Source organism: Elephas maximus, chromosome X (assembly GCF_024166365.1).
Source record: "Elephas maximus indicus isolate mEleMax1 chromosome X, mEleMax1 primary haplotype, whole genome shotgun sequence".
In the NCBI taxonomy this organism is placed as follows: domain Eukaryota; kingdom Metazoa; phylum Chordata; class Mammalia; order Proboscidea; family Elephantidae; genus Elephas; species Elephas maximus.
This window is the reverse complement of record NC_064846.1, coordinates 38,966,320-38,987,821: the sequence shown is the minus strand read 5'-3', so window position 1 is coordinate 38,987,821 and position 21,502 is coordinate 38,966,320. Positions and strand designations below refer to the sequence as shown.

The 21,502-nt window shown below is 38.4% G+C and overlaps 1 protein-coding gene across 15 annotated transcripts in view; it reads right to left on the bottom strand.

Annotated features, from left to right (window-relative positions):
• The window catches only part of KLHL13 (kelch like family member 13), a 168,546-nt gene that overhangs the window by 86,911 nt on the left and 60,133 nt on the right, over positions 1 to 21,502 (bottom strand). For 6 of the 15 annotated variants that reach the window (XM_049872666.1, XM_049872667.1, XM_049872657.1 and 3 more), the window contains 2 exons: positions 20,724 to 20,823; positions 16,205 to 16,278 (listed from right to left, as the gene is read on the bottom strand). The exons of 2 other annotated variants lie outside the window; for them this stretch is intronic. Coding sequence is in view for 10 of the 13 variants with exons in the window: in XM_049872657.1 (XP_049728614.1) it covers positions 16,205 to 16,254 (50 nt within the window). In the remaining 3 variants the exon portion in view is untranslated. The remainder of the gene's footprint in view (positions 1 to 16,204; positions 16,279 to 20,723; positions 20,824 to 21,502) is intronic. 7 more of the 15 variants (XM_049872660.1, XM_049872656.1, XM_049872661.1 and 4 more) reach the window with 2 other exon arrangements.

Below are 21,502 nucleotides of genomic sequence, written 5' to 3'. Positions count from 1 at the left end.
TAGGAAAAGACCTGCTTCCAGGGTCTTAAGTTCACTGATCTATTTAGCCAAACGAATTCAACCAAAAAGATCTTTCTGACTAGAACCTGTCCCTATCAGAGAATCCCAACCTATCATTAGAAATTCTGGGAAGGTTTCTGCTGCAACCTTCTTGTTGTTGTTGTTGTTAGGTGCTGTCGAATTGATTTCAACTCATATCCTGCCCCAATCTCCTAAAACTGCAACAAGATAAACTTGATTTCAATAAACTTCAATTAAACTTATATATGGGCACCAACTGCTCTGACAGAAATCACGATACAGGGTCCTGGACAGAGCTGGAGAAAAATGGAGAACGAAATTCTAACTCACAAAAAAAAAGACCAGACTTACTCGCCTGGTAGACTGAAGAAACCCCGAAAGTATGGTCCCCAGGAACCTTCACAGCTCAGTACTAAAGTCATTCCTGAGGTTCACCCTTCAGCCAAAGATTAGACAGGCCCATAAAACAAAAGGAGAGTAAAGGGGCACAGCAGCCCAGGGGCAAGGACTAGAAGGCAGGAGGGGACAGGAAAACTGGTAATAGGGAACCTAAGGTCAAGAAGGGAGAGTGCTGACACGTCGTGGGGTTGTTAACCAATGTCACAAAACAATGTGTGTACTAACTGTTTAACAAAAAGCTAACTGGCTCTGTAAACCTTCATCTAAAGTACAATTAAAAAAAAAGTAAATGAAAAAATTATATCTGGGAAATCTTTCAACATTCAAAGATTACAACCAACAACACATTGCTTTGCAAACCTAATAGAGAGGAACAGTCAGACTGGCCAGGGAATGAGAATAAAAGTAAAGTTATGCTCACTTCAATAGCTTCCAAGGGAGTGTTTGCTCATGATTTGGGGTTTTGTGTATCAGTGAAATTTCAAAAACATCTTGAGGTCCTACATAGGGTAGCCAACTTATTTTGCACAGTAAGAACATTTTACAAGGCAACTATAGATTCACGACCCCTTATCTACAATTTCAAAATCCAAACATATTTGGAAATCTTTTTTTTTTTTCCCCTCTAATTCATTTGGAAGCAAAATTTGAACTGACCTGAACTCATCTGGCAGTAAAACCTGCCCTGAACTGGCGTGAGGTTATTCATAGGCTTTTTCTGTTTCACTTAGTGGAAATATCCTTGCACTTCACTGCAGAACTATGAATGTAAACGATTATGGGGAGTCACCTCAGACCCTGCTGGGGGTGCCACGTAATATAGGTTATTTGTACTGTATTATCTTTCTAAAATGCAGAAAGAACCTAAATTCTGAAATATGTCTTGCCACAGTTTGTTCATCATCGTTTCCTTAAAGAGAGGGAAAAGCACATTTTTAAAATAAAAAAGTATATATACAATGAAAATCTCAGAATAAGGATGATCCTTTATAATTAAAGAATTTAGCATTCTGGGCAGGGGGTGGAGGGGGTCACTAAATGTTTTTTTTTTTGTTATTCCACTGCAGGCCTGTGATAATACCTGTAACAAACCTGTGTGCTAACTGGGATCTGGGAACCACTGCAACTGGAAAACATTCTGCTCAAAGGGCTCCATTTCAAAAGATGACATTTGGAACCTTTTTTGTAGACTGGGGCAGAATTGTCGCTATAAGGAAGGGGTGAGTTGAGCCATTCTATGACCACTGCAGATCATAGACAAATGATATTTAAGCAGAAAATGAGCCAGTGGTCATGGGGAACATGGCCAGCAACAGAATTTTTAAATGCTTTTCTCCTTAAATGGCTACTAGCAAACAGATCAGAAAGTGCCTGCAGCTCTGATCCAAATCTACCTGAAAAAGTTGTTTGATTTTTAAAAAATTAACACAACTGAATTAACATCTATCTGCAGGATACGTCCAGAAAATCCAAACACATATCCTGACTGTTAGAAGGCTAGGCAAGCTGTGGGGAAAACCACCAGTAAACCATCTTGTCGTATAAGAATCTATGGCTTTTTCCGCTGGCTTATTTCTGAGCTCTGCCTATTCCTTGAACAGTTTGACGTATTAACAAACTGGACTACCCAGACACCTCAAATTCTATCCTAGCAGATGCTAATGAATCAGGTGACCTATAGTTTAAGAGATACAATTAAACCACTCCCACAGGGGCCACCATCTGCATCTATACACAATAAACTATGCAGTTCAACAGCATTTAATGAGTCTCTACTTTGTATAAGTCACTGGGACAGATGCAAGAAATGGATGGCTAGATAGGAGTAAGTCATTTTCCTCATGTTCTTCATGGTCCAGTAAGGACAGACTATAAACAAGTAATTATTTTGCAATGTTCTAAGTGTTATAATAGAGGTAAAATAAAGCACTATACGATAGAATATCATATACTTCTGTTGGGGGTTCACAGTGCCAAGACCGAGCAAGAGCAAAGGCACAGAGCAGTGCCGGAATAAACCTTTAGAGGTCTTGACCGCAGAAAAGGCTATGGTATCTCCCTTACATGTATTTAAAATTATAAACAATTCTAAACTATAAACTAAGTGTAAGGAAAAATTTATTTAATGATGACAATGTTATGCTTATGAAATATCAAATACCTTTTTGTCCCTTATTTTGTGGTGCCCCTGCCTGGTTGATGCCCTGAGTATTGCTTAATCTGCCCGCTGGGTAATCCAGCACATCACAGAGGTAGGAAGGGACATGTCTGGGGATGGTCAAATAATGTGGTGCAGCCACAGCACAGGGTACCAAAATGAGAAGTGGGTCAAAGTGGGGCTGGAAATGTAGTTTGGGAGCCTGATAATGAAGGTTCTTCTATGCCATGCTAAGGAGGTCAGACATTATGAAACACGTCCATACCATGAATAAGGAAGACTAAAGAAGAACTGATGCTTTTGAATTGTGGTGTTGGTGAAGAATAGTGAATATACCGTGGACTGACAAAAGAATGAACAAATCTGTGTTAGAAGAAGTACAACCAGAATGCTCCTTAGAAGCAAGGGTGGCGAGACTGCATCTTACACACTTCGGACATGTTGTCAGAAGGGATCAGTCCCTGGAGAAGGACATCATGCTTGGTAAAGTACAGGGTCAGCGGAAAAAAGGAAGACCCTCAACGAGGTGGATTGACACAGTGGCTGCAACAATGGGCTCAAGCATAACGACGAGTGTAAGGATGGCTCAGCACCGGGCAATGTTTCCTTCTGTTGTGCATAAGGTCGCTATGAGTCGGACCTGACTCATCAGCACCTAACAACCACAACCCTTTTGAATAAAATAGGAATCTATGACTCCACATTGATACAAACAAATAAACAAATAAATGAAAGTTTGATCAGGAATAAGGTATTAACATAGTTTCAAAGTAACCCCCCCCAATACTAATTACTTACAAAGAGAGAAAAATGTTAACTTTAAAGTGAATAAGCCCGACAGATACCACCTTAAGTTAATATCATCGTTACCGGACAAACCAAATCAGGTGCCATGTGACAAGATGCAATGACAGTACAGTATCGTTTCTGTCCTATTCCCGCCAAAGAAGCAAAGCCTGAAAATAATCATGAGGAACTATTACGATAAACTCAAATTGAGGGACATTCTACAAAATTCCTGGCCTATAATCTTCAAAAGGGTGAAGATCATGAAAGTCACAGAACGACTGAGGAACTGTTCCAGATTGAAGAAAACTAAGGAGACATGACAATCAAATGCAATACATAATTCTGAACTGAAACTTTTTGCAATCAAGGACACTTTGGGGATAATTGGAAAAATGTGAATGAGCTTTGATTAGCATGTGGTAATGTACTAATGTTAAATTTCCTGATTTTGATGTTTGTGTTGAGGTTATGTAGGAAAATGTTCTCCTTTATAGGAATTATACACTGGAGTGTTGGGGGCTGATGAGGCATAGTGTGAGCAACTTACTCTATAATGATTCAGGAAAAAAAATTTCGGTGTACTGTTCTTGCCATTTTCTGTAAATATGAGATTGTTTCGAAATAAAAATTTTTACAAATTGGAAAATACTAACACAACGTTTGGTACATCCATACAGTAAAGTAATACTGATGATGCCGCTGAAGACAAAAACACAATAACCACAATAGAAAAGAACATTTGTGCGCATGTTATGTTTCCAGACAGTGTTAAGCATTTTACAAGCATTATGTCATTTAGTGCTACATAGTTGTTACGCGTTGTTGTAAGTGATGCTGAAGAGGAGTGGGGACACAGAAAGATACTCTAAGTATATTAAGCAATAAACGCAAATACCAAACAGTATGTATGAGTTCATTTTTATAAAAATAATAACGCACATACATTTTACATGGAGATAGACCAAAATGTTAACTGAAATATTATTCCTGGGTGATTGGGTTATGAATGATTTGTATTTTCTCCTTTTTTCAAATATTCATTTTCACATTTTTAAAAATACTGACCATGTATTAATTTTTCAATACAATTTATTTTAAAATTTACTGTTTTGAACAACATCTAATAACAACATGGGAAATACTGATGTTGCATTATAATTAGAGAAAAGCACTACACTAAACTACTTAAAAAGTATGAGTCCAATTTTGCCTTATTTAAAAAACGAAAAAAAGACCAAAAGAAATATACCAAAATGTGTTAACAGTAGTTAAATCTGAATGATGGGGTTACGAATTTTCTTTTTTAATTTATACTTCTATAAATTTTCTAAATTTTCTACTATGAACATGGATTAATTTTATAAAAAGAAAAAAATATTTCCTTTCAATGATTATTTAGTAATCTGTTTTATAGGAAACAAAAGAAGAGAGATAGGAGAGTGAATCGGAATTGAATGAACAATGTTGTGAACAGTAAGAACTGTGCCTGGATGTAGATACAGGCGTCAAGTATATATTTAAGGCCAAATAATGCACCAGCACTGCACTCACAGCAAGCTTTGCAATGCAGACACGGTTGAATTTGCATTCTGTATTTATCCTCTCCCTCCCTTCCACTGATTATACATCAATACTATCGACACTATCTAACCCACAGAAAACAAACTACTTGAAGTGTTTTGCTAAGGGGAAATGTATTTTATACATTAAAAATAATCATAAAGCTTCACCAATCTAACTAATACCCACCCGTTACCGTCGAGTCGATTCCGACTCACAGCGACCCCATAGGACAGAGTAGAACTACCCCACTGAGTTTCCAAGGAGCGCCTGGTGGATTTCAACTGCCAACCTTTTGGTTAGCAGCCATAGCACTTAACCATTACGCCATCAGGGTTTCCAATCTAACTATAAATATGAAACTTATCACATGCACTACACAATACTGAAAATTTGACAGAATTCAGTTAACCACAGAAGCTTCTTATTTCTTGCCTTAAATATGTGAAACGCACGTTTCTGATGTTGAAACAAGACTAAACTCATTTAACTGTTTCAGAAAACCTGTGTACTCTTGTCTTGGCTCTTTCACTTGCTAAATGAGCTGGGAGAAGTTCTCTCACCTTTGGGCTTCAGATTCCCCATCTTTTTACATTTAACAGGGTTGGATGCTATCTCTACCATCTTTTTTCTATCTCTAAACAAATGTAGTCTGTTATTTCTGGAGCCACAACTATTCTTAGAAAAACAAATAGCCTTAGGTCTGTTTTCAATTCCTTGCAAAAAATCAGCTTGAATTTTTTCAGGGTCCACCTTCCAAGGAGAACAAAATAATTCAAGCATATCATCTCACTAATTTTCAAGACAGGAGAAAGCATTTCTGTTCTGGGGGGGGGAAAAAACTGGTAGCGATTAAGTAATTCGTCACTCTTATGTTGACAAAATCAGGATCAGAAAACACTTTTTCAAATTCCAAACTCCGTATTGCACTCTGCCTTTTCAACAGAAGGGTAAATCAGGTAAATGAACTACCCTTAAGGGGAAATGGGTAGGAATATGGAGTCAAAAGCTAATATTTCTGTACTTTTTCCTTCCTGTCGCACAGTCAAAGGGTAAATGTAACATCGAGGGGCAGGCGTTGGGGTCTGGAGATCAAGTAGCTATCTCTCACTAGTCCTTAGCCATCTTAGCAGTGCCTCAAGGAACCTCTAGAGAAAAGTGTGTTGTAGACGGCCTCCTACTGCGTCTAACAGCCACCCAAGCTTGAGAAGGCAAAAGTGGGAGTTAAACCAACCCTGAGAAACCTGCCAACTCTGGACAACGGCTGATCTTGAACACATTTGGACAAAGCTACATATTAGTATTTTCAGTAATGTGCTAGGGAAAAAATGACACGTTCTACATCTAAGCACAGCTCTTCCTGTCATAAAGAACACTAAATATAATTTGAATTCACTCTCCTGTCTCTTTTATTTTGCTTCCCCGAAAACAGAGTGCTAAACAGTGGCATCACTAGGGGGGTGCAAGAGGTGCAGACCGCACCCCTTGACACTGTCAGAGGGGGCGACACCAAAATGACGCCGCTGCCACCAGGGGAGGGGCCACCAAGGCAGTGGCGTCACTAGGGTTGGTGTCACCCATCACCCATCACCCAGTGCAGTAACTCATCACCAACCACCACCCCCGATTACCTCCAGTCAGGGTGTGGGTAGCTGCCCAGGGAGCCCGCCATTGGGCAGAGACCCTTGTCCCTGCCTTTGCCAATGGGAGAGAGGAGGAGCTGCAGGGAGGTGCAGGAGGCAGGGCTAGGGGGTCACTCCACCCACCTGGGAGTTCCACCGGCTGGTCCCATCCACGGGGGGTGGGGGGGTGACACCATGAGTTAACACACTGGGTGACACCAACCCTAGTGATGCCACTGGTGCTAAGATCACTAGAGGATTTCCTTCTAGCTTCTATAGCTTGTGTCCATGTCAGCTACTCCATGCTGTGCTCATCCAGGAAAACATCTTCACCTTCGTGAGAATTTATTTCATAACACACCACAGATGAGAAGAGGAAGGAGGGCACATTTCCTTTCCCTGAATGTCAGACAAAGGCCTCAGACTCTTAGAGAGACCCATAGTAGGGCTGTCTGTGGTCACAAAGCTTTAAAATGCCATAGCTAAATTTCAAAGGTAGGAAAGAAACTATAATCCACTGAAAGAGTAGAGTTGCAAAAGAAAAGGTATTACTCTCTTTCTGTTCGTTTTAATCTGAAAGGAGGCAACGGTAAGGAGCCCTAGTGGCTCCATGGTTAAGCTTCAGCTGCTAACTGAAACGACCATGCGAACCCACCAGAGGCTCCTCAGGGGAAAAGACCTGGCGATCTGCTCTCGTAGATTACAGCCTATGAAACCCCATGGGGAACTTTCATTCTGTCACATGGGATCGCTATGAGTCAAAATCAACAGGACGGCACCTAACAACAGGCAATGGTAAAAAGACAAAGAAGTTGGGGAGGAGGGTACTGTGGTCAGGGCAGGTTGAAATAATCCAGAACACAAAACCAATAACCAGAAACACAAAGGAAAATGGTTGTCTTCTGGCTGTATATTTTTAAAAAGTATCCACATTTATTAAGGCTATGAATTATTTCATGGGTCGATATTCTTTATCACATGTGACCCTAAATAGAACATGACCCAACTGTGGTTTGAGAGCCTTTGGAAATTTTACAGAATCTTTTAATACTGGGAAGCCGAAAAGGGAAAAATGAAAGACTGAAAAAAGAGAGGACTGAATTTTTTTTTTTTTTTTTTTAAAGAAAAACATGTTTATCAACTTCCAGGCTCCCAACTCATTAATATCACTTAACCTATCAAAGTGTATGCACACTCAGAATAAGCAGAACTGGCCTGGCCTTAGGGCAAACATCACAGAGCTCTGCTCAAAAATTAGTCATTTTTTCTCATTAAGTTCCTGCCCTCTCTAATGATCATCTTGAGAACAGTTTAACCATTAACTACCTACCATGAATTAGTTTATTCAAGATTAGGGAACCAGTTAATGAAAATGTATTTAGGGAACAGGACACAGGATAGGTAAACTAGAGGTGGTGGGAATGGAGTGTGAGGCATGGCCCCTGGGGACAAGCAGGGGTAAAAGGATAGAGGTGAGAAAGTCAAGTAGTATAAGGGAAAAGGAATATGCAGTTTCCTCTGCCTGAAAGACCCTTTTCTTCCTCTGCCTGACAAATTCCTAATGATCATATCTCTACCTCTTGATCATTGGTAAGTTTCCTCAGGCTGAGTTATTCCTTCATTCCCTCCCTTTTCAGTGCTTCCATATCACCGAGCTGATACACAGATCATTCAGTACCTATTATTAAGAATCTATATTCTATAAATGGATAGACAAAATATGGTACATACATAAAATAAACTCTTACTCAGCCATAAAGAGAAATGAAGTCCTGCTACATGCCACAACATGGATGAACCCTGAAAACATTATGCCGAGTAGAGTAAGTCAAGCACAAAAGAACAAATATTATGTGATCCTACTTATAAGAAATAAGCAAATGTATAGAGACCACAGCTTATCTATTAGTGGTTGCCAGGGACAGGAGAGAGGGAAAAAGGGAAAGTCAAGCTTAAGAGGCACTGAGTTTCTGTTAATGGCGGTAGAATAATTTTGAAAAGGACAGTAGTAATGGCTGCACAGCACGATGAATGTAATCAATGCCACTGAATTGTACGTGTAAACATTGTTGAATTGGCAAATGTTGTTATATATATTTTTACCACAATGAAAATAAAGAAATTAATTTTTGAAATCTATATCCAAAAATTAATTTCTTTATTTTCATTGTAAGAAGTTCTGGGGATAAAAAGTTTCAAAACCCCGATTCTTAAGGAGCTCCCAATCCAGGGAAGGAGACAGGTTGCCATATAGTTAACTACACAGACTCTGAAACTAGACTTCCTAGGTTTGAATCCCGGCTCCACGTTTACTTGTTGTGTGACCACAGACAACTTACTTAATCTCTCTGTGCCTCAGTTTCCTCATTTGTGGAATAATGATAGTGCCTATTTTATAGGATTGTTAAATAATAAAAGTAAAATAAATTAATATATATAAAGGCTTTGGACCTGGCACAAAAATATTATTTGAGTGTTAGCTAGTATGATTACTATTACCAACACAATTAGTGCTACTACAGGGACTCTGGTCATGAATATCACCACCACAAAAGTACACAGTGAATGCTATAGAAGTCATAAGGAAAAGAAAAAGGAACACCTAATTCTGCTTGGAAGACCTTGGGGGTACATGTCAGTGAAGTTTTCACAGGGGAATTAATACCTGTGCTGGTCTTGAAGGATAAACAGGAATTGGTTAGGTCACGAATCAGAGAGCGAGTATTCCTGAAAGAGGAATGGAAATACAAGGGAACATGTCACCTTCCAAGGTGTGGGGAGGTTGCAACATGGGCTCCAGGCAGATGAGGCCCAAGAGGTAGAGAGGAGCCACCTGAAAGGCCTTGCCCCCCAGGAACATATTTACATTCCAGAGAGATCTTTACAGCTGCAGTGGGAAGGATGGACAGGTGGGGGAGTAAGAGGGGAATGAGGGATCAGACTAGAGGCAGAAAGTCAGATTAGAAGGATATTAACGATGATCTAGGGGAAAAATTACATGGGCTGTAACCAAGGAGGTGGCTATAAGAGCAAAGTGGCTGGGGGAACAGATTGGAGTAATAATAAGGGAAGAAAAATCGGACTTGGTGACTGAATGTGGTGGATGAGAAAGAAAGTGGAATCCAGGATGATGCCCAAGTTACTGAGTTAGGCACTTGAGCTAATGGTGGTGTCATTAAATGAGGCCGAGCATACAGACGAGGAGGTAGGTGCTGGGGCAGGGTTGCGGGGGGTGGGGGTGGGGGGTAGGTAGTGAGATCCCACGGGTTTGGCCATGTCTGCTTTACAGTACTGGGGAATCTTCATATATGAGTTCCAAAATATTCACAATGGTTTCAGATAAGTGGGGTTATACTTTTTCATATTTTCCCAGATCCTTCACAGTGAGTGTATATTATACAATCGGGGGAGGAAAACTTTAAGAAAAATACATGAATGTCCAATTTTAAATAACAGATAGGTAGTAACCTCTAATCCGGTCTCCCCCAAACTCCCATTAAAATATCTTAAAGATATAAAGAGCGAGGAAAACTAATGCCAGCAGTGAAACAGATCTGGCAAAGGTTCTGCTTTTTAAAGCAGCCAGAGTACTGTTTCCTTTTACTGTGCTCCCCTTGTCCCCTCACCCACTCATCTACCCACCACTCACCACTAGCACCTCTTCTGTGTTTCTATCAAGCCATAAATTACAACTCTTAGAAAATAATAGGGAGGAAGGAAGAATCCCGTGTGCCAGGCTCTGGAAACATGACATGTCCGTTTCTTATTGCTGTTGTAACAGACTACCACAAACTCAGTGGCTTAAAACAACACAAATGTACTGTTTTACAGTTCTGAAGGTCAGAAGCCTGAAATCAAGTTGTTGGCAGGGTACCAGCGGAGAATCTATTTCCTTGCCTTTTCCAGCTTTTAGGGGCCATCTGCATTCCTTGGCTCCTGACCCCTTCCTTCATCTTCAAAAGGGCATCTCCTTTTCCTGACTCCGTCTCCTCCTGCCTCCGTCTTATAAGGACCCTTGAGATTACATTGGGCCCACTTGCATAATTCAGGATAATCTCCCCATCTCTCAAGGTTCTTAATTTAATCACATCTGCAAAGTCTCTTTTGCCATGTAAGGTAACACATTCACAGGTCTCAGGGTTTGGGCTATGGATATTTTTGAGGGGGCCATTATTCTGTCTTCCACACATAGCTAAAAGTCCTGAACATCAACTTGTTGTCCTGCTTTAGATTTCAGAAAAAGTTTGGATCAGTATCCAAGAGCACAAAGAGCGGAGCAATGCCTATTTACTCATTCATTCAGCAAATATTTATTGAGCAACTACTATGTGGCATTCACTGTTGTATTTGCTAAAATGAAATCAGTAAACAAGACAGACAAGATCCCTGCCCTCTTACAGCATCTACTCTGATAAGAATAGATAATAAATAAACAAATACGGAAAATAATAGTGATAGTGACGAGAGTTATGCTGAGAATTAAACCCTATTTTAATTTAAATTGCATGGTTAAAGAAGACTTCTCAGGTGAGAGGACATTAAAATAGAGATCTGGATAACAAGAAGAACCAGCCACACAAAAACCATGGAGAAGAAAATTCCAGGTAAAGGAAACAGCCAGGACAAAAGATACTCAGAGAATCTTTCTTCGTTTAAAAAGAACCAAACAGCAAAACAACTAGCATAGGGCCAATATAAGTGTATTGAAAAACAAGGAAAAAGGCGTTTGTCATCCTAAAGGCTCACTGAAAAAGCAGAACTACTACCAAACCAAAAAACCAAAGCCAGTGCTGTAGAGTCAATTCTGACTCATAAGGACCCTATACAGGAGCCAGGAAAAACAAAATGTTGAGAAAACATGGCCTCATTGAGGCAGGAAGAAAAAGGCAAATACGATAACAAGTTAAGACGAAGAAAGATATAAACTACAGTGGTTAAACTGCAAGGAAACTAAACGTGTGTAACAACCAAAATGTACACTGGAGAGAGTAAAGAGGGGATCTGACACTGTATAAAAGAAAATCGATAAAGAGAAGTACCAATTTAAACAGCTCTCCTAGAACACAAAGGAAAAGGACAACAAATATTAAAGTGAAGAAAGAAAATATGATACATACAGAAGACACTATAACTCTTTACACTCAGAATTGGAAGCAATTTAAATACTTAATATTAAGTTGTTTGTACCATGGAATCATGCAGCTACTATTTTTACTACAACTTATTGGCACATGAAAATGCTCATGATACTCATAAGAAAAACAACGGGATATAAACACAACACAGAGTATAATAAAATACTACCTACCACAAATTATTAACCATTTACCATGTGCCAGTAGTCTGACTGTCTTACAAAGATTTTATTTAATTTTCAAAACAATCCCATACAGTGATATTATTTTATTTTATACATGAGGTTAAGAGAGGAAAGCCAGTAGAGGTTAAGAGACTTCCCCCAAGTTCACATAGCTAGTAAAGCTAGTAAACAGCAGAGCAGGATTTCAACCTTTATTTGGCTGACTTCAAAGCCTCTGCTCTTAACAATAACCAGATCATGTTCAATAATTACAACCTCAATTACATTTAAAAGTGCACCAAAAAGACCAGAGGGAAAATCCACCAACTTGTTAATAGACATTACCGTAGGTAACTATTTTCAGGGCAAATATATACTTTTCTATTTTTCTAAGTACTTTGTAATGAGTAGGTATTACAGAATCAGAAAAACAAGTGAACTGAGGGAAGGTGGGGAGAGGGAATAAAAAACATTCAGTGTACGACTCATGAAAAAGATTTAGACTTCAGATGTGAATGTTAAAATTTTGGCATATACGTGGGGCTGTAGATGTAATCACCCTGAAAGAAAGAGTATGTAAAATATGAACAGAACTATGAACAGTAACATTCAAGACAAAGACAGAGGAAGTCAAATCCGGGTAGTAATTCTGCTCCCCAGGTATAGAAAAGCTTCCTACAGCCTGAAAAAATTCCTCTGAATAGACAAAATATGCAATATTACTAACAAGTTCATGTCCTTTGTATAAAATGATGCAACTCTTCAGTGAAAGGAACAAATGTGCTGATAAACTGCATGTGCACTTTTTGCAAAGTCGTATGACAATGACAACGGGTAACCAAAAACTACAAAATGTTTGAACCAAACTAAACCCATACTATAAAATGTTACTGGCCCCAGAAATGTACGCATTACCTTCTATAATACAATCCTTATAGGAAACTTCTAGCCTAAGATTTGACCTTATAATTATTGCCTCACTTACTTCAACAAAAACTAGACCCTTGCAAGCTTTTTAATCCTCAAATATCACAGAAAAAAAAAAGTCTTAATGGAAGTTTAGAAAGCCCAAATTTTGAAAACAGTAATAAAGAATTGATCTTTGATGGCTGATCACCTTGTAAAATCATTTTCCTTGAAGTTGATCAAACATGGGTTTAGTGAGCACCTGCTATGTGCTTAGGCTTAAAGATATAATTCCACGCTTTTAAAACTAAAAGGAAGGTTGGGATCTTTGAAGCCTTACATTTTACAGATGAAGACATTGCTTGACGAATAGTAAAAGTTCAAATATTTTTGAATACTTGAATGGCTTGATTCCCAGTCCTGTGTTCTCTTGACATTATACACTATTAAGAAATAATTATATGTCAGTAAAAACATTTGGACTTATTTCTAGACTCTATATTAAACTCATCAGCCTATTTTACAGTTATAATGATTGTTACTTAACATCCAATCACTTAACTAGATGTAAGAGTTGACTGGGAAACAATAGGTGGCGATTGAGTAGTAGAATTCTCGCCTTCCATGCAGAAGACTTGGCTTCTGTCCCCAGAAAATGCATCTCATGTGTGGCCACCATCTGTCTGTCAGTGGAGTCCTGCATGTTGCTATGATGCTGAACAGGTTTCTGTGGATCTTCCAAACTAAGATGGACTAGGAAGAAGACCTGGAGATCTACTTCCAAAAATCAGCCAATGAAAACCTTATGAATAACAAATAGCCAAAATAAGGGACTCAAACATACCATTGAGCATGAAGATGACACAGGACTTGGCAATATTTCACTCTGTTTATACATAAGGTCACCATGGATTGGAGCAAACTTGATGGCAACTAACAACAACCCTACGATCCAACAACTGCACATCTAGGTATATATCCAGAATAAATGAGTGCATATGACCACAAAAAGATCTATACAAGAATGTCAATAAGAGCTTTATTCATAACTGTGAAATACTGGATATGCCTTAAATGTCTATTAACAGGAAAATGGGTAAACAAATTGTAGCCTAATTAAACAATGGAATACTACACAGCAACAAAAAAAGAACAAAAGACTGATACATGCAGTTAATGGTAGATTTCAATACCATTACATTGAGCAAAAGAAGCCAGATGCAAAAGAGTATACACTGTATGATTCCATTTACATGAAGTTTAAGAACAAGCAAAGGTAATCTATGATGTATAAGTAAGGCAGAATACTGGTTACCTTAGGTGAGGTAAAGGGGATGCTGACTGGAAAGGGGCACATGAGAATTCTCTGAAGGGATGGAATTGTTCTATGTCTTAACCTGTGTTGCAGTTATCTAGATGTAGGTATATGTTGAAATATATATATATATATACATCTCAAGACGCATATTTATTTAAGATGTTTGTGTATTTTACTATATGAAATTGTATCTTAATGATATCAAATACATTTACTGTATAAACACCTCAGTTATCAACTTGCCCTTAAGAAATCCTGCCCTCCTTCTATTTCATCTTCAAAACTGTGTGATATAGACTCTTGGAGACCCTGGTGGTGTAGTAGTTAAGAGCTACAGCTGCTAACCAAAACATTGGCAATTCAAATCCACCAGGTGTACCTCGGAAACTCTATGGGGGCAGTTCTATTCTATCCTATAGGGTGGCTATGAGTCAGAATCAACTTGACAGCAATAAGTTTAGTTTTGTTTTTTTGATATTCAGCAATGCTTAGACTCTACACACTCAATTCACCTTTCTGAATTCTCAATGTACCTCTGTCTACTTGTATACCTTTTTATTCGACATGGCCACACATTCTTTCTGCTATGATATTCTTCATTTGTGCTTTCTGTATCTTTGAGCAAGTCTATTTTACAGCCTCTAAAAAAAAAACTCTAGTCAGTAAAAAAAAAAAAAAAATTTTTTTTTTTTTCTAGTCAGTGTCTAGACACCCTGGTGGCGTAGTGGTTAAGTACTACTGCTGCCAACCAAAGGGTCAACAGTTCGAATCCACCAGGCGCTCCTTGGAAACTCTACGGGGCAGTTGTACCCTGTCCTATAGGGTCGCTATCAGTCAGAATCAACTCGACAGCACTGGGTTTGGTTTGCTTTTTGGTTAGTCAGTGTCTGGGAAACCCTGGTGGTGTAGTGGTTAAGCGCTATGGCTGCTAACCAAAAGATCAGCAGTTCAAATCCAATAGGCACTCCTTGGAAACTATATGGGGCACTCTGTCCTATAGGGTCGCTGAGTTGGAACTGACTCAACAGCAACAGCTTTAGTCAGTGTCTGAACCTTGCACAGATCATAGCACACATTTCCAACGAATAGGTACTCTCCATGTGACATTTCCTAAATGAGATTATTATGTAAAATCCCAAGTATGACATCTGCCAAGTAACAATGCCTCTATAAATGTTTTCTTTCTATTTCAACCTTTCTCTTCCTTTTGTATTCTTTTAAGACATACCTAAATTTTAATGTGCTTCAGAAATACAAATACTATATTTAAAAAATTTAAATCCCACATTTACATTTCAATATAATATTAGCACTTACATACCATTTACTGACTCAACAGCAATGGGTTTGTTTGTTTTTGGTACACACACACACACACACTCACACACTCTTACATAATCCTCCCAACGACTCTGTGATGTAAATACTATTATTAACCCCGTTTCATAAATGAAAAAGCTGAGGTACAAAGCAATTAAGGAACTTGCCCAAGACTACACCACTAGTGTCAGAGCCGGGATACAGACAACTCTAGTATACTGTCTGAAATGCTTCACCCAAAATTTACAATCAAGCTATGGGAAAAGGGATACTAATTCACATCTTCAAAACAGATGCTATGTTTCTTTAATCCGTGAATTTAAAATCCTAAATTATCACAGGAAGCTCTAAATTTCTCATACTGTCTCCCTAAAATGGTTTTCACTGGATTTTTAAACAGCAGAAATATACATGCAAGCACTGGGCAACCCTAGTTTTTAAAAAAAACCCATGGTTGGGATATCTATTCTTAAGCTGTGGATGCCTGTATTTATTCATTGATAGTATTAAAAGGTAAAAATGCAAATCAGTCCTTCCATTGACTGAATCTCAGGTATTCAAATTTATCCAAATTATGATTTGTAATTACATTCTCTGATTTTTTATTAGCTCAGGACACATCATCACTACATATCCTTTATTCCATTTTTTTGCATTTGCTCACTCTTTTATTCACTCATGCAACAAATATTTCTTGGCTGTCTATTTTATGCCAGGTATTCAACAAATATTTATTGAATATTTACTATGTTAGATATAGAAATAGGCAGGAGAGACATAATTTATAAGGTAAATTGTTTCCATAAATATACCGGTTACGTAGTACTGCAGCAACCAATTCCCCTCTATGCAGATGATCCATCACCTCTAAAAGTTGGATTATGACCTGTTTAGGAGGAAAAGAAGCCAATATTTACTATGAAAATCAAAACAAGAGTTTTCACATAATGCTACCTTTATAATATATTTATATTATTCTTGATAGAAAGAAAAAATGCACGTCCACGTACCTAAAAGTCACATCACATCTTTTTTTTTTTTTTTAATTTTTATTGAGCTTCAAGTGAATGTTTACAAATCAAGTCAGACTGTCATATATAAGTTTATATACACCTTACTCCATACTCCCACTTGCTCTCCCCCTAATGAGTCAACTCTTCCAGTCTCTCCTTTCATGACAATTTTGCCAGCTTCCAACCCTCTCTACCCTCCTATCCCCCCTCCAGACAGGAGATACCAACACAGTCTCAAGTGTCCACCTGATACAAATAGCTCACTCTTCATCAGCATCTCTCTCCTACCCACTGTCCAGTCCCTTCCATGTCTGATGAGTTGTCTTCGGGAATGGTTCCTGTCCTGGGCCAACAGAAGGTTTGGGGACCATGACCGCCGGAATTCCTCTAGTCTCAGTCAGACCATTAAGTCTGGTCTTTTTGTGAGAATTTGGGGTCTGCATCCCACTGTTCTCCTGCTCCCTCAGGGGTTCCACATCACATCTTTTTATGAAAATTAAGTAACTGATTCTTTAAAAAATTTCAATAACCAAAACATCTACAAACTTTAATATTGAATAACTAAATAGCATTGACATCATTTTGTGTAAAATTATTAGCAAATATCCATGAAAAAAACAACCAAGTATATAGAAAATTCCACCACTCATCCGTAAGTTTGTTGTACTGTGGTGGCTTGTGTGTTGTTGCTGGAAGCTATGCCACCAATATTTAAAATAACAGCAGCGTCACCCACGGGGCACAGGTTTCAGAGGAGCTTCCAGGCTAAAGCAGACTAGGAAGAAGGACCTGTCCATTTACTTCTAAAATATTGGCCAGTGAAAACCTTATGAATAGCAGGAGAACATTGTCTGATATAGTGCCGAAAGATGAGCCCCTCAGGTTGGAAGGCACTCAAGATGCGACTGCGGAAGAGCTGTGTCCTCAAAGTAGAGTCAACCTTAATGATGTGGATGGAATAAAGGTTTCAGAACCTTCATTTACTTATCTGGCACAACTCAAAATAAGAAGAAAAGGCTGCATATATCCATTAATAATAGCAACATGAAATTATGAAGTATGAATCTAGGATTCTTGGAAGTCATGGAAAATGAAATGGAATGCTTCAAGATAGATGTCCTAGGCATCAGTGAGCTGAAATGGACTGGTAGGGCCATTTTGACTCAAACAATCACATGGTCTACTATGCCAAGAATGACAAATTGAAGAACGGTGTCACATTCATTGTCAAAAAGCACATTTCAATATCTATCCTAAAGTATAACACTGTCAGTGATAGGATAATACTCATATGTCCACAAGAAAGAAACATTAATACACTATTCAAATTTACTCATCAACGACTAAAGCCAAAGATGAAGAAAACCAAAGATTATTTCCCAACTTCTACAGTGTGAAATTGATCAAACATGCAGTCAAGATGCATTGATAATTACTAATAATTAAATGCAAGAGTTGGAAATAAAGAGAAGGATTGGTAGTTGGAAAAGATGGTCTTGGTGATAGAAACAATGCCAGAGATCACATGGTAGAATTTGCAAGACTAACGACTTATTCATTGCAAATACCCTTTTTTGACAACATAAACAGCGACTATACACACAGACCTCGCCAGATGGAAAACACAGGAATCTAATCAACTACATCTGTGGAGACTATGGAGAAGCTCAGTATCATCAATCAGAACAAGGCCAGGGGCCGACTACATAACAGATCATCAGTAGCTCATATGCAAGTTCAAGTCAAAGCTGAAGAAAATTAAAACAAGTCCACGGGAGCAAAAGTATGACCTTGCGTACAAACTACCTGAATTTTAGAGACCATCTTAAGAATAGATCTGACTTATTAAACACTAATGATTGAAGATCATACAAGTTGTAGAATGACATCAAGGACATCATACATGAAGAAAGTAAGAGGTCATTAAAAAGGACAGGAAAGAAAGAAAAGACTGAAATAGACATCAAAAGAGGCTCTGAAACCTGCTCTTGAACATAAAGCAAATGGAAGAAATGATGAGCCAAACAGAAGATATCAAAGGGTGGCTCTAGAAGACAAAGTCAAGTATTATAATGAAATGTACAAAGATCTGAAGTTAGAAAACCAAAAGTTAAAGAAAATGCTCAGCATTTCTCAAGCTGAAAGAACTGAAGAGAATATTCAAGCCTCAAGTTGCAATACTGAGGGAATATTCCATGAGCAAAATATTAAATGACACAGGAAGCATCAAAAGAAGATGGAAGGAATATATAGTCACTGTACCAAAAAGAATTGGTCGACGTTCAACCATTTTAGGAGGTAGCATATGATCAAGAACTGATGGTACTGAAGGAAGAAGTCCAAACTGCACTGTAGGCATCGGCAAAAAACAAGGATCCAGGAATTGACTGAATGCTAATTAAGATATTTCAACAGACAGATGCAGCATTGCAAGTGCTCACTCATTTATGTGAAGAAATTTGGAAGACAGCTTCTTGGCCAACTGACTGAAATAGAGATCTATATTTGTGCCCATTCTAAAGAAAGGTAATCCAAAAGAATGAAGAAAATATTGAACAATATTAAATATTAATATCACATGCAAGTACAATTTTGCTGAAGACAATTCAAAAACAGTTGTAGCACTACATCGACAGGTAATTGCCAGAAATTCAAGCCAGATTCAAAAGAGGACGTGGAAAGAGGGATATCATTGCTGATGTCAGATGGATCATGGCTGAAAGCAAAGAATACCAGAAAGATGTTTACCTGTGTTTTATTGACTATACAAAGGCATTCGACAAATTATAGGTAGCATTGTAAAGAATGAGGATTCCAGAACACTTAATTGTGCTGATGTGGAACCTGTTCTTAGACAAAGAGGCAGTCGTTCAAACAGAAAAAGGGTATACTACATGGTTTAAAGTCAGGAAAGGTGTGCGTCAGGGTTGTATTCTTTCACCATGCCTATTCAGCCTGTATGGTGAGCAAATAATCCAAGACACTGGACTATGTGAACAAGAATGGGGCATCAGGATTGGAGGAAGGCTCATTATCAACCTGCGTTTATGCAGATGACACAACCTTGCTTGCTGAAAGTGAAGAAAACTTGAAGCACTGACTGATGAAGATCAAAAACCACATCCTTCAGTCTGGATTACGCCTCAACATAAAGAAAACAAAAATCTTCACGACTGGACCAATAAGCAAAATCATGATAAATGGAGAAAAGACTGACGTTGCCAAGGGTTTCATTTTACTTGGATTCACAATCAAGGTCCATGGAAGCAGCAGTCAAGAAATCAAACTACATATTCCACAGGGCAAATCTGCTACAAAAGACCTCTTTAAAGTGTTAAAAAGCAAAGATGTCACATTGAGAACCAAAGTGTGCCTGACCCAAGCCATGGTATTTTCAATTGCCTCATATGCATGTGAAAGCTGAGCAATGAATAAGGAAGACAGAAGAAGAACTGATGCTTTCCAATTATGGTGTTGGCGAAGACTATTGAATATAACATGGACTGCCAGAAGAACCAACAAATCTGCCTTGAAAGAAGTACAGCCAGAATGCTCCTTAAAAGCAAGGATGATGAGACTTCATCTCACATGCTTTGGACGTGTTCTCAGGAAAGACCAGTCCCTGGAGAAGGATATCATGCTTGGTAAAGTAGATGGTCAAAGAAAAAGAAGAAGAGCCTCAAAGAGACAGACTGACACAGTGGCTGCAACAATGGGCTCAAACATAGCAATGATTCTGAGGATGGCACAGGAACAGACAGTATTTCATTCTGTTGTACATAGGGTCACTAAAAGTTGGAAGTGACTCGACGGCACCTAATAACAACACACAGAATAGTGGATCAAGCTGAGAGTCAAAAGACCTGAGGAGTTTGTGTGAAGTTGGGTTAGGTGCGAGAAGTTGGAAGTGAAGACTTCAGGCAAACAGTTGCAAAGTGAACACAAATACAGCACTAATTTCTATGTTACCAGAGGAACCTGGTGCTTGAGAAGTCCATGAGAAGGGCTCACAAGTTTAGAGGTGGTTGGACAAAATATAACTACATCTATATTACTACTAGGAAGCTTTGAATGTGAAAAATAAATAATTCATACCCTGCTTTTTTTTTTTTTCACTGATTGCATCCAGGGTGGAACACACAGGCCTCAAAGTTACGTATGCAAACTTTATCTAAACCTCCTTTTTTCAAACAATCACCCTGCTACACCTGGTATCTCTAACCCTGGGGCTCTTCAATTCAAATTTTCCAGATAATAAATCTCTAGTCTCCTGAGGATCAGGGAGTGGGTGAAAGAACATAGAATTCTAGTCACTTACTTATTAAAAAGATTTTCAATGATGAGCCCTGGTTTTCAATCTCATGACTTATCTGCCTTCCACAGGTCAGGTGCCTCCAAGTCTTGAGATATTAGGAGTTCTATAGGAAAAAAAAAAGCTTTGTTTCCCTCCTAGCTTCTGTAGAGGGAGATACCAAAGTTGTAACTTCCTTTGCTGCAAGTAAAAAATTAATTTTGACTTTACATTTGTTGTTTCCACACGTGTTCTCTTTGTCCTTTAGAATTCTCCCCTTTTTATTTCTTTATTCTTATTTTAGTAAGGTTTAAGGAGGAGGAGGTAGTAAATGCATGCGATCCATTTATGGGGTATTTCAAAGAAAACCAAATTTTTTTTTTTTAATTAACTTTTATTGAGCTTCAAATGTTTTAAAATAGTGAACTTGTATGATGAAATATTTGTATTAGAAAAGTATTACACTGTATGCAATATGGAGGGTGAATTAGAGACAGATAAACTAAAAGTACAGAGACCAGTAAATTGACTACTTCTATAGTGTCACCATGAATCTACTCGATAGAATCAACTCAATGGCAACTGTTTATGTTTGTTTGTTTCTTGTTTTTGTTTTTTATAGTCAATGCATGAGATAAGGGCTTAGCCAAGAGCTACCGGATTAGCCAGGGAGAACTAGGACTTAGTAACTGACAGATCACTGACAGATGTTAAAGGGATAAGGAGCTATCAAAGACAAAATCAAGAAATCTGTTTAGGTGATTGGACGAATGGTGATGACATCAAGTGAGGTACAGTATACAAAA